A 13,682-nucleotide genomic window follows, 5' to 3' on the forward strand; every position below is an offset into this window, starting at 1 on the left:
AATTTCTACTTTTTGCCTTACGAGGTTTAAATTGGGACCCTAATCTTCGGTTGCCATCCTATTCCAGCAGGCTGCTTCTTCTTAACCTTCCGTCGTTAACCAACCGTAGGACAATTCTCGGTGTTGTCTTTCTACATAAGTTGGTTGTTGGCGATATAGATTCTCCTTTTCTGCTAGGGCGTCTTCAATTCTCTGTTCCGGCTAGACCAACCAGAAATTACCGCCCCTTATTCCTATCTACGTGCACAACAGACTACGCTATGCACAATCCTTTTCGCGTGCTATGTAAAAATTACAATAGTTTGCATCACGTTTTCTCTACCGAACTTTCTCTACCCCTAATAAAATCGGTGCTTTCAGGATACCTTCGGGAAGTCACTGACCATTCCCAGCTATGAGCAGGGGCATAGCTTGCCGGACAGGCTGCAAATTTTCCCCCACCGGGTCGGTGATTTCCCATTACTTTCCCAATACTATCTCTTTATCCTATCTACTTAACACTCTGTATATCTAGCATACAGTTCTATACTTTATTAACAATCTTTTTACTTTCTTTTCTCCTCTTTATGATATATTCTTAAATAATATAGCAAATTAAGATTATTTTTAATTTTACTTAAGAGAACTTTTTCCTACTTACACCCTTCTTCTTAGATGTAGGCTCTAATAGCGTCACTGACAAAATTTGCTGTGAAAAGGGGCACAGCTGGCCGGACTGGCAAATAAAACACCTCCATCGGTCGGTGATGCTATTTGAAATTTGTGTTCTCTTCTAGGCTTTTAGCATCTAAATTTCATAATTGTAAATATAATGTATTGAATAATTAGGAAGACACTCGTTTTGTCGACCACTAATAAATAAATAAAATAAAATATTTTAACTAGAAGTATTTCAACGAGTATCAGGAGATACTCAACGTCAGAACGGCCGAATTGTAGTAATAATTAGCATGTAAGATTCCACTGTGATATAGCATTAAGTGTCCCACTGTAAATATAACTGTAATCACATCGAAGGCTTCGCTCAGAGAGCGAAACATTCGATGCTCTTACTCCCGATCTGACACGAGCATAAGAAAAACGAGAACGATGGTGAAATAAAATGATCTGCGACGACATTCTAAAAGTGACGCTCACAAGAACGGTTGAATTTTATTTGCATCAGGCCATTCCTACATTTATAAAGATTGTTTGGTGTACATCGATGACATAATATTCCACTTCATAGGATGAAGAAGCAAATCTGACACTACAGTTAAACATTAAAAAATTCAAATTGAAGCAGCTAAAAACTATCCGTTCACTATTAATATTAATTTATCCAAACTCCGAGAATCCATTCTCATTAGCTACTGACGTAACCAACATTGCAACATCACTATACCTGCTATGCCAGCAGAACTCTTAACGAGCATGATATTAACTATTCGGCAGTAGAGAATGAGGTTTATTACCATATCAAATACGTCAAAGACTAGAAATTTGCAGATGCACTACCTGGAATAAAGTTAGAAGAAAATCTATTAGCAGAATCCCCTAGCAGTATAGTAGCAACCATACATAGTGGGCAAGAGTATAACGAAAGTCATATACCTATAACGGAAAGACCAATTAACAACTATAACAGACAAATCGAATTTATCAAAAGCAACAAAAATGAAGTCATAGTAACTAAATATTACCATAAAAACAAATTAAATTTAAAAAAATAAAATACAGAATGAATTAGACTTCCTTATATTCCAATCTGCTTATATAGAAATCGTCAGTTCGAATAACATAAGCATGTATATGCATTTATATATTATTATTATATAATAATAAAATATATAAGTTAAACGGAAATAGTGATGACTTCGAAATAGATACTAAATACTGACATTCCCCTTTAGTGAGATCGAAAACGACCACCTCATTTCGGAAAACAGGTCACCTGGAACTAATAGAGGTCAACCCCATTCAAGCTAAGAATGGTTTTCTTATATTACAAATTGTATGAATAGATTCAACAATAAACCAAAGCAGAACCAACTATTAACGAATTAATAATGGAGTCTAATTTTGGAATGAATGAATATATCTGTTATATACTTCGGTAGTTTCGTTCAGTTCAAATAAAAATACACTTTTCCTTAAACTGAATTACGTGTCAATTCAATTATATATATATTAGCGGCTTTAACCCGGGCTCGCCCGTTGCACGTATAAAATAACTTTTCTCAAACAGATTTGAAAATGATTTTAAAACTGATCGGACGGTAAACAAATAATATAATAACAAAATGTTGCGTGTGGAATTTTTTTAATTGCTGAAAGTCGTATTTATTAATCTCTTATATAGAGCTTTGAAAATTAGTTTGAATCAAATCGGAGAAAACTTAAAACATCACCAAATAATCTTAGAATTTCACTTTCGACCGAGAAAGCTTTGATTTTGCCAAAAATATGAAACACGTCTCAAATGATCATTTATGTAGATCCAGGGAAATAAATTTGAGGGCGAATTTGGAATTTGAACAAAGATATTTGAATCGATCGGATGGTAAACAACAAATTTTCATACAGCCGTTTTCCGCCAATTTACCACTGTTGCGGGTGAAATTTCCCAAGCCGCTGAAACACTTATTCATTAAGTATGCAGAGCTTTGAATATAAGTTAAAATTGAAGCAAATCAGACAAAACTTAAAACTGCGACCAATAAATCTTTGTATCACATTTCTACCGAGGAGGCTTGGATTCCGCGAAAAATGTGATTTTTGGAAATGAATTTGAAACACCCCTCAAATGAACTACTAGTGAGTTTGAGGCCGATTAGATGGTAAAGAAAAAATACAAACGTTTATCGCTAATTAACCCCTGTTGTGGGTGGGATTTCCCAAATCGCTGAAACACATATACATTAAGTTCTTGTGTAGATCTTCGAAAATAAGTATGAAGCAAATCGGACTAAACTTAAAACTTCATCAAAAAAATAATGAATCGTAATTTAAACCGTAATCGTAATTTAAACCGAGGATGCTTTGATTTGCCGAAAAATTTGTATATAGTTGATTTTTGTATATAGTTGATTGGATATGTATTTGAGCGCGAAACGTCACCCACCAAATCTTTGACCCCCATTTCCACCAAGGAGGAATGGATTTTCCAAAATATGAGAAACACCCTTCAAAAGAATTTGAAAATAAATGTGTCTGGTAAACAAAAAAGTTTCATACAAACATTTTTTGCGATTTTTAACCACTTGCGGTTGGAATTTCCCAAAATCTCGTCTTAACGCGCACCTTCATTACATTAGGTAACTTAAGTGAAAACTTCAGCTTCCTAGCTTTAGGCTGTGCGTTGATCACCAATAAATATATATATATATTATAGGAGTTCCCGACTAGAGGATACCCCGAACCCTCTTCTTCCAACACCAAATGCAGCTCGCGCTAGGCGCTCGTTTGCTTCAGTAATGAAGATAAATTAAAAAAAAAAAACGTTTCCTTGGCAGGGTTCGAGCTGGCAACTAACCGCACTACTACACTACACTACACTACTACTGCATTTAAATTTTGGCTTATATTGGCGGGCAGCGTATGTAAATTGGTTTATTTACTTGATTTTTAGCTTGGCGGTGGTAGCGGGGGGGTGGTGATAGGTATAAAATGAAAGATACTGATACATATACTATTCTAGAAGCAACATAACAAGTTTGGTGACTAGCTTTTATTATTTACCCAATTTGCTTAAAAAACAGTATTTCGATATCGATTTTTATTGATTACTTGAAAACGGGGCAAGTTATCGAATATCGGAAAAAACTCGATCTGCGCGGGGACTAGGAGGCCCTACAGCTAAAATTTCAAGTCTCTAGCTCTTATAGGTTCTGAGATCCTTGCGTTCATACATACGGACGGACGAACGGACGGACAGACGGACAGACAGAGGGCCATGGCTAGATGGACTCGGCTATTGATGCTGATCAAGAATATATATATTTTATGGGGTCGGAGATGCTTCCTGCCTGTTACATACATTTGCACAAATACACTATACCTTTTTTACAAATTTTTTAAGGGGTTCAGTTCAGTTCACTCGCACCTTACCTGACGCGAGCCAAAACCGTTTAACTGTTGCCCATTGCAGTATTAGATAATTCCAGCGATCTTCTACCATATGCTCAACTGACGCTTCTTGGCCAGAGTATTGCGGGTCTTATGGACACTGGCGCAAGCATACACTGTATAGGGGTCGCTTATCACGAGAAGTAACGCCAAGCAGTATAAGCACACCAAGAAATAATTGGTAAAATCATTACAGTTATCGAATTTTATAGACAATCACAACCAATTTGTACGTATTTTGTACCGTCACTGTCGCAGGATCTTTTTTGGGCAAAGACTTTTAAAAGTCGTGCAAATTAGGACCCATGTTTTTGATGCACTAAGAACATTCAAAAATACCTCAACTAGAATTCGAAATGCAAAACCGTCTATTGTTCCCTTAATAAAAATCGGTCTTTCATCCGAGGCTAATTGATAAAAATTACTTGTTGATCTTTCTGACCTTTAATATTTTCATTTGAATTTTTTATCATTTCTACTCTGATTGCTTTAACTGGCTGTGTTTATTAGCTCGAAAGTTTTGTTAATTATTGTGTGATTGTTTAAAATTCTGATTTTGTCTTATTTTGACACTGTTGTCGGTTATAATTTTGATTTTGTCCGATATAGATTCCTTGTCGGAACTTGGATTTTTTTTATATTTTCTTTGCTGCTATCTAACTTTGTTTTGAGTTTCAAGCTTATGTTGATCAGTACGGTAATTATGGTTATTTTAATTTTGTTGTCTGTTGTTTATGTAACGTCAAGTGTTTTTGTTTCGTCAAATGTTATTTTATGAATTGATATTGTTTTTTTTTAATAACAAATATTTGTTCGAATTTCCTAAATTTATACCTATAAAGATAGCATGTTTAATTCTAATGTTTGTCAATGTTGTTTTATTCATTAAAAAAATTGCCATCTCAAAGACCGATAAATCTCTTTCCTCAACAATTGTTTTGACATTATTATCAAGCTCTACAACACGAGATACCGCTAAATTTATTTTTTTTTTTCCTGTTGCGCCCATTATGTTTGTTCTCAGCCTGTAGTGATGCCTTAGTCGACGTTACCACTCTTCTCAACCTAATGCTAAGAAATTAGTTAAGCCAGAGCTTGCAGTTTGTTCTTGAAAGCCTGGTCGGTTTTGTCCTACTCCTCCAAAACCTGGTTCACTTTTGCTTTGAATCCATTCTTTTCATTTTTCCTGCTGAATTCCGTGAATCTACTTGATTAGCCAGCATCAGAGTAGTGGGCATTTGAATTCATTTCTGCAAATCACTTAATTTTGGTTGGTTTGCCATTTTAGATACACCACACCAAAATTTTCAATTTTTTTATTATTGTGCCAAAAATTGATTTTTTATAAATTTTTTTTTGGGTGTGAACTTTAAACGTTTGTTTTTGCGATAATTGTTTATTGCACTTTTTAATTTTTTTGGATTTTGGGTAAAGGGTTCCACAATAATTACTATTACAATTAGTCCATTACCGACTACGCCAATATAAGCTTTGAATTTGTGGGTTAAATATTTATTTAACTTAATATCTCGGCTGATGTGTTTCTTCTGCAACTTAGTTCTATTTTGTATACATTAAGAGTAGTAAGCAGCAGAAGGCTGCGTTGGTTGTAGTTTTTGTTCTTACAGACTGTCATCAAGAGCGCAGCGGCTGTGATGTTAACATTTTTATGTCAGTTTCGATCTACTGCTTACATTACGTCAATTTTTTTGAGTCGACTGCAATAGTTTTCATGGGAAGTGAAACTGGAGGCGAAGAGTGCAAAATAACGTGGATAAATCTTCCAAATAAATATGTCGCATAAAATAGTAAAACTTGCTGAGGACTATGGTGTATGGCATTATCTGAAGCTAACACAGTTCATGCTCATGAGGTCCTGGACAACTTCTGCAGCTGTTTGAAAAAAATGTAATGGAATTCCAAAAATGTTATATTATATAAATTATATTTATACTAAGTAATTAAAATAATTTATATATACATCATGACAAGATCTAACGTAGATGGCATAGTGGCGCGAAAATTACTATATACACAAACATAATGCATCAGAGGCTAGTAGCGGTATCGAAAGCATACCAACAATAATATCAAGCAGCAATTCAGAAGGGCACCGAGTGAGCGATTACCGACGAAAAAAAGGGTTATAATAAAGCCAAATAGAAGAAACCGCTGACAGTAGTGAACATCTCAAATGTGTTGCGATTGCAACATGTGTTAATAAAGTAAGTCGATTATGTTGGCCCCTAAAAAAATTGATCAATTCACCTGGTATTAGCTGCTTTGGTAAAGGATAGTACTAAAGCAACAAAATATTTTATGTGTTTACCCTGATTTAGAATTTTAAACATCTACCTGATTTGAAGGGAAAATTGAGCTGATAAAACACAAAGAACTCTACCGGCTTATATACCAAGACACGAGAATTGTTTGTATGCAGGTTCAAAGGTTCATTTATCTGTAATAAAATAGGACAGTAGATTTGATCATTAGAATTTAAGCAGGATTTTTTGCTTTTCCATTTCGGCGAAACGGTATCGTGTCTCAAAGCAAGTTATGGTCTTGGAGCATACAAACATATGTGATCCGATGTACATCGTTGAAATGGAAAATGTCTTTAAAAATATTCAAAGCTTTAAGAATTTTTGTGGAAATATGTATGCAATATATGTCCCGCAAAAGCCTTAGCTGGAATCATATAATTTGAAGTATGCAAGGTTCGCAAATCGAATACGACCCTCCACAAGCAAATGAGACAAGGTTAATGTGTAAGCTACCTCCATGGCAAAAAGGCATCTGTTCAAAACGGGCTGACCAAATTAAGAGAGGTAACATTCAAAAATTTCTGTCTATTAGCACAAGGTTGTGTGCAGAAATTTGTTGTCAATTACTGAGTATTTTGATATTAGCAATTCGTATGTTATGCGTAATATTTGCCGAAAAAGTATAGTATAAGTATAAAAAGTATTCAAAAGTATATTTGGATAGTATGGTTTTTGAAATACCGTACATGAGGCAGTCGTCAAATTTGAATGACAAGGAGCATCCAAATAATGTCTCAAACTAGAAATGGCATTGCTTTGTTCGATTTGCTTCAAAATATTTTTTCAAAGCTCTTCAAAGAACATAATGAATTCAGATTAAAGCGATTTTCAAAGTTCTATTCCCGCTTCTGTTTAATTAGGGAATGGGTTTGTAGGAACGTTTTTTGTTTATTCCACGATCTGCTTTAAGCAAAATAGGAATCTATAGTAAACGAAAGTTTACTATCGCTTATGCGAACTTTTAGTTTTTTACTTGATAATTTTCAAATATCTATGTTATGTAAAATATAAGACTTACCATTTCCTGTCGGAATACATCTACTCAATAATGTATATATATATATATATATATAAAGCTATTATATATACATTTTTTTCATATTTATAATAAAACACAACTTACCCATTCTTGTCCGTATCCATCTTCTAAATCTTCAACATCCTTTGAGTCCCAATTATGCCTTATACCAATTAGTTTGGAAGGAGGAAAGCCATGCTCGGCCATTATTGCAAAAAAGGTAAAAAAGCATGCTACGGTTTGAATCACACCAATTTGTAGGTATGCCATAAGAATTAGTCTAAATTACAAGATTAAAAGTTGAAATATGTTGAACACTGTTATACAATTCATACTTTTTATTCACCAAACGATCCTCATAAGGATCTCGAGGCATACGAGACATAATATCCGATTCTGCTTTTTCATAGGCAAGAGATATTGCCGGCAACATATCGGTGCCGATGTCAATACATAGGATAGCTAAGGTCCCTAGAGCTAGGGGTATGTCGAACATCATGAAGAACAAAAATGGTGTAATCTCTGGTAGATTTGAAGTAAGCGTATATGCAATGGATTTCTTTAAATTATCAAATATAAGGCGACCTTCTTCGATGGCTACTATAATAGAGGCAAAATTATCATCGAGTAAAATCATATCGGCAGCCTGCTTAGAAACATCTGAGCCAGCTATTCCCATAGCTACTCCTATATCGGCACGTTTTAATGCTGGAGAGTCGTTAACACCGTCACCAGTTACCGCCACTATTTCACCACGTCTCTGACAGGCTTCCACAATAATCAGTTTTTGCTGTGGAGAAGTTCTTGCAAACACAATCTCGTTATGATAGAAGATAACAGCATCTAGATCTTCAGCCGTCATGTCACGCAGCTCACCACCATGTACAACAATAGCATTAGCCTGACGAGGATCTACTTCATTGATTGGGATACCTCGTGTTTTGGCAATATCCTCCACGGTAGGATTTGTTATTATACCCACACTTCGGGCAATGGCTTTCGCTGTGATTGGATGGTCCCCCGTAACCATGATCACACGAACACCTGCTGTGCGGCATTTAGCGACTGCATCAGGGACAGCAGCACGTGGTGGATCAATCATCGAAATCAACCCTAAGAAGCGCAGGTTTGTTAATGGGAAGTTAGGCGGCTCACTGCTAAATTCATAAGACAGGGGATACTGGTCTTTTGGTAGAATTAAGTCGGCAAATCCTAGAACACGTTCACCCATTCCACCCATGTCCATATATGCCTCCTCAAATTGTTCTTTTAAACTTGAAGTAAGCAAAGTAGTTTCACCGTTGATTATAATCATGTTGCACCGGTCCAAAATGCGCTCAGGTGCCCCTTTCATCTCCACTATAAAAGAGGAATCGGCGGTATTGAACGAATGAACTGAGACTTGGTATTTATCAGTTGAGTTGAACGGTATTTCAGTAACTTTGAAGTGTGTCCGACGTACGGGCCCTATGCCTCCATATACAATTTCAGCAAATTTAAGAAGTGCTGCCTCCGAGGCATTACCGTTGACATCCTTCTTTAATGTATGCACTTCTTCTTGGCCACCTTTAAATTCGGCAGAGTTACACAATGCTGCGCATAACAAAAGCGCATTGAATGACCTATCTTCCTTATTAAATTCTGATCCCTTAAATGATTCGGTTGTATTTGACTCCACTATTGACTGATCATACCATAAATGGGCGACGGTCATACGGTTTTGAGTAAGTGTTCCAGTCTTATCAGAACAAATTGTTGAAGTTGAGCCTAGCGTCTCGACGGCTTCTAGGTTTTTCACTAGACAGTTTCTAAATGCCATTCGCTTAGCTGTAAGTGTCAAGCATACTGTCACGGTCGCGAGCAATCCTTCAGGAACATTGGCAACAATAATGCCAATGAGAAATATTGCTGCATCAAGGAAGGTATACCCAAGGATCATAGCAATTACAAAAAATGTACAACCCAAAATAACCGCAAATACAGTAATAATGCGTATAAAGTGCTCTATTTCTCTAGCAATCGGCGATTGTACCTGGTCTAATCCTGCAGTTAGATTTGCAATTCGACCCATAACAGTTTTGTCACCTGTTGCGATAACAACTCCGCGACAAGTACCTTCAAGCACATTGGTTGAGAAAAATGCCAAATTTTTTGTCTCCAATGGATTGTCATGCGTAAACTCTGTTGATCGTACCTGAGGCTCAGATTCGCCGGTAAGTGAAGAGTTGTCTACCTTAAGACTGTGAGATTCTAAAATGCGAATGTCTGCTGGTACTCGGTCACCGAATTTTACTTCTACGATATCACCAACTACAAGATCTTCAGCAGATACGGTATTAATCTCTCCTTCACGTATTACTGTTGCATACTGCGGTACAAGATTTTTAAAGGAATCCATAATGGCAGATGATTTATGCTCCTATTCTAAGTGAAAATGTTGCTATAGTAATGTAAGATTTAATGCTGTGGTCTTAATTTACCTGACAGTACGAAAACAATCCTGTAAGAACCACCACAAAAAACAAGGCTCCGCCTAAGTACAAATTGTCATAGGCTGGTTGGTGCTGAGTGGTTCTTTGTATAATATAAGCGATAAAGCAAAGAATAGAGCCCGACCAAAGCAATATTGCAAAGCCGCCAAACATGTGCTTTATAAAATTAATCCACTCTGGCGTTCTTGGTGGTGGCGTTAACATATTAGGTCCATCCATCTCAAGCCTTAACATTGCTGCCGAATGCGACAGTCCCTAAGTCAAAACATCACCAACTATAATGAGCTCAACCCTAACTGAATTCAGTTAAACTTACCAAATGCTGGTCGGTACCCAGGCGTGCTAAAAGCTCTTCCACTGATATCTTGTGGTTATCTGTTTCTACTTCCTTTTTAAAAGACTGTATGTCCTTTTTGGTTTTTTTACGACTCTTTTGCTTTTTTTGCTCATCTCTAGCCTTAACTTTCTTAGACATTTCGCTAAAGGTTGAACTTATAAATAATTTTATCTCAAAACAATCGAATATAATAAAGCGGGTAATATTTTTACACTAACTAAAGTCAGTGCTATAGTGATGTGTCAAATTAATTTCAAAATTCTGACTAAAGTCTAACTGGTACGAAGATTTAAATTCATATTTTTGGATTAAATTTTTTATTTTATTTTATCTTGATAAAAAAAAACATTGGTAGCGAGGCCAAAACAAATGGAGCGACCACGCGACTGTTAAGAGCAGGGCATCTTACTCTGACGTTACTCAGTGAAGCAACTGCTATTCTTAAAATATCTCTATTCAATGCTTACATTGATCTGGTGCTCTTGGCTATTACGATTATTTACTGGTCTGACAATAACTTATGCTTAGGCCTCGATGCGAGTTTTTACAGCTCGTTCGCTTCGTGAGTTTGGTATATATCGGCAACTTGCATTGTTCTAACATTTTAATAAGTTTATTGTAGCTTTTTCTGCAACTGGTACTTACTAATTCGTGATCGCTTGCTTATAAAAAGTCTGTTTGTGTTAGTTGGGGTGTTATGTTTTATGGATGCTCATTGGAAAGGGGGGCGGGGTGTCCATGTTTCCAATTGTGTGTGGGAGGCAAGAAGAAATAGAGGAGGGGGAAGTGCGTTAGTGACACGTGTGCAAGACGGGAAGCGGGGTGCAAGGGCAGTTGGCTGGACATATGGAAAGGGACGGGGGTGTTATGTTTCCATTTCTGTGTGGGGACCAAAATCACATATGTTTACGCTGGATGTGATTGGAAGGGAAGGGGAGAAGGGGAAGGGGAGTGCGTTGATAACGCATGCGCAAGATCATATATATTTTTGTTTATGTTGACATTTGTGTGTGAGTGTGTGTGTATATGGATAGCTTGAGTGTGGGAAACTAACTGTAGCTAGAGTTTTTTAAATAAAACAAATAACAATTCATATTCTTTTATTAAGCATTATTTTTTCTAATTTAGCATATTTTGACATAATAGATTGACACTTATGTAGTTGATATATAAATTTATAACAGCTTCATGTATCGCGTCATTCTGTTGCATCATCGAAAGGCCATGGACAAGATTTTAAATGTATCCCTAATTGAGATTTATTAAGATCACAATATGACCGCTGCAGTAGGTAGCTTCAAAACGAATCCAGAAAATTCAGCTTTTCATTTAAGAGACCATACTAAAAATCTTCTGTAAACGCTTCAATTTTATTAATAATTGAGTGAAACAATGAAATTGATACGTCCATTGCAGTTTGCCGTAGAAGAATTACTAATCTTTTAATTAGACACAAATATTTTTAAATCTATCTATAAAACAATTTTTTTATTTATATTGTATTATACATATTAAATTTATTTTTTGGAGATGGTTAATATTAGTAAACATCATTATTCAATTGTTTAAAGTACTCCGATATCATATATACCCGCTACATAGCTGCACACATCATACTGATTTGAATGGGAACCACACTTTTATACCCGCTGATTTCATCAGCCGAAAGCACTGGAGCATTCATATAATCATTGTAGTCCTTGACGCTTGTTTTTAGCATATATTGTAAGATGTCTTTTTCCTGACATCCGTACGTTTATGTTTGATAAAGCTTGTTTAAGTACCTAAAGGGGTATGGGGGTCTTATTTGAAATATTCGATCGAGCATGGTGGCTGATGTAAAGAAAATTGCGTTTTCATTGGCAATAATCTCACGGTGAATACTCAACCAAGCGATCATGGATAAGTAGACAGTAAGCATCACATGTTAAAGTATTTCCTGTTGCTTAATCTATAGAAATTCGATCATCAATGGGTACGGTTTTAGCTGCCTCATTCTGTTATGATAAGTGCACAACAGCAATGGGAGCATTTTGCTTAAATTCTTTAGGTGTTAGCAGTGGTTGAAGCTCTTTCATATAATAGCTTTCTTGAAATTTAGCGTACATATCATACAAAACAGCAAATCGTCCGCGCTCAAAATTTAAACTTAAATCATCGTTTGTTTCTGAGTTCAAATGAACTTTAAAATTTAACAGATTGTTTGTAATCAATTTTCCCTCCGAAATAAATACGAATAATGCAAATCGAGGACGTTCTCTATTAGCTGCTAGGTTAACACTTCAAGTGTGTTGAGCGCCATCTGTGAGTGATGAATTCATAAAACATTCCCAGCTGCAGAGTGCTGTTGAGAGAGAACTTTCACTTCTAACCACATTACACATTTGCAGTTTTGCTTGATCATTTAGTATTAAATGTGGAATCTTCCAGGTTATCTTAAAAATATTGAGTTTATACTCAACGGCGCCAATACGCCAATACGGTTTGAAATACGCCACTCATATTCTTATTTATGAGCAGAACAAGCTTATGTTTACAATTAAATAGGATTTTGTTATAGTCTTCAGCAAAGCCGAGTAAACATTTTAGAGGTACATTAAAATTGAAAATTTTCTTATCACTAATTTTCGATAGTTCGCGAGTTTCGCCTCTAAGCCATCCAGCGTTCTCAAGCATTTCACTCTCTGATTTATTTAAAAAAACATGTTTTTTTATAGTTGAATTAACTCCAACCAATCGAGTGCGATCAATTTCACTTCCATTTAGTTCATTCGAATTTAATTAAATAAATATGCCATGCAGTTATTTTAAAGTTTGCCTGTAGCAGCTGATCTATTAGCATCCGTAGTAACCGCAGTAACCGAACCTTCTATGCTGATGAAACACACAAATCTTGGTTTTGAATTGTAATTCGAACTTCATCATTAACATTGAATTATTGAAGATAGGGTGTATAAGTATGATATTCCTTTTTCCTTATACTATCTTCAGAATAATATTTTTCACGAACAGTTAAAATTCTGTTGTTTGCCATTGTTTTCTAACTTTAAGACCTAGAGATTTTAAGAATATTTTATTTGCTGGTGTAAGTGCTCTCCTAGGTGGCTCTCGCCCAACTGTGGAATATGAGCGACTGTTTCGTATTACTGGCTTCCACACGTTTTTATTATTGTAAATTATCATTCTCGTGGTCTTAAGTATAAGTGAAGAGTTACTTCTTCTTCACGCAAGCTAATCAAGTCACCGTCTTGATCAATTATTGTTAATGTGTTTATCTCTCTAGTGTTTAATGGCAAGTAAATGAGGTTATGTGGGATCTCATTCATTTTATATCCGTATGCGATAGGACATTGCTTACTTATGATCCGTTAATAATAAGTTTTCGTTTTATCAAATTATCTATG

General features: G+C 35.7%; 1 protein-coding gene across 1 annotated transcript; it reads right to left on the minus strand.

The window, feature by feature from the left end:
• Positions 1–1,294: 1,294 nt before the first annotated feature.
• On the minus strand, positions 1,295–10,498 carry JYalpha. The gene is made up of 5 exons (XM_064685164.1): positions 10,258–10,498; positions 9,930–10,196; positions 7,785–9,868; positions 7,555–7,729; positions 1,295–1,497 (listed from the first exon to the last, which is right to left on the minus strand). The coding sequence occupies exons 1-5, from the start codon at positions 10,414–10,416 to the stop codon at positions 1,468–1,470; spliced, it is 2,715 nt and encodes a 904-aa protein (XP_064541234.1). The 5' UTR covers positions 10,417–10,498; the 3' UTR covers positions 1,295–1,467.
• Between the last annotated feature and the right edge of the window lie 3,184 nt (positions 10,499–13,682).

The sequence above is a fragment of the Drosophila montana genome, unplaced genomic scaffold (assembly GCF_035044405.1).
Source record: "Drosophila montana isolate Dmon_TW-CO22-7 unplaced genomic scaffold, ASM3504440v1 contig_3021_1, whole genome shotgun sequence".
NCBI lineage: Eukaryota > Metazoa > Arthropoda > Insecta > Diptera > Drosophilidae > Drosophila > Drosophila montana.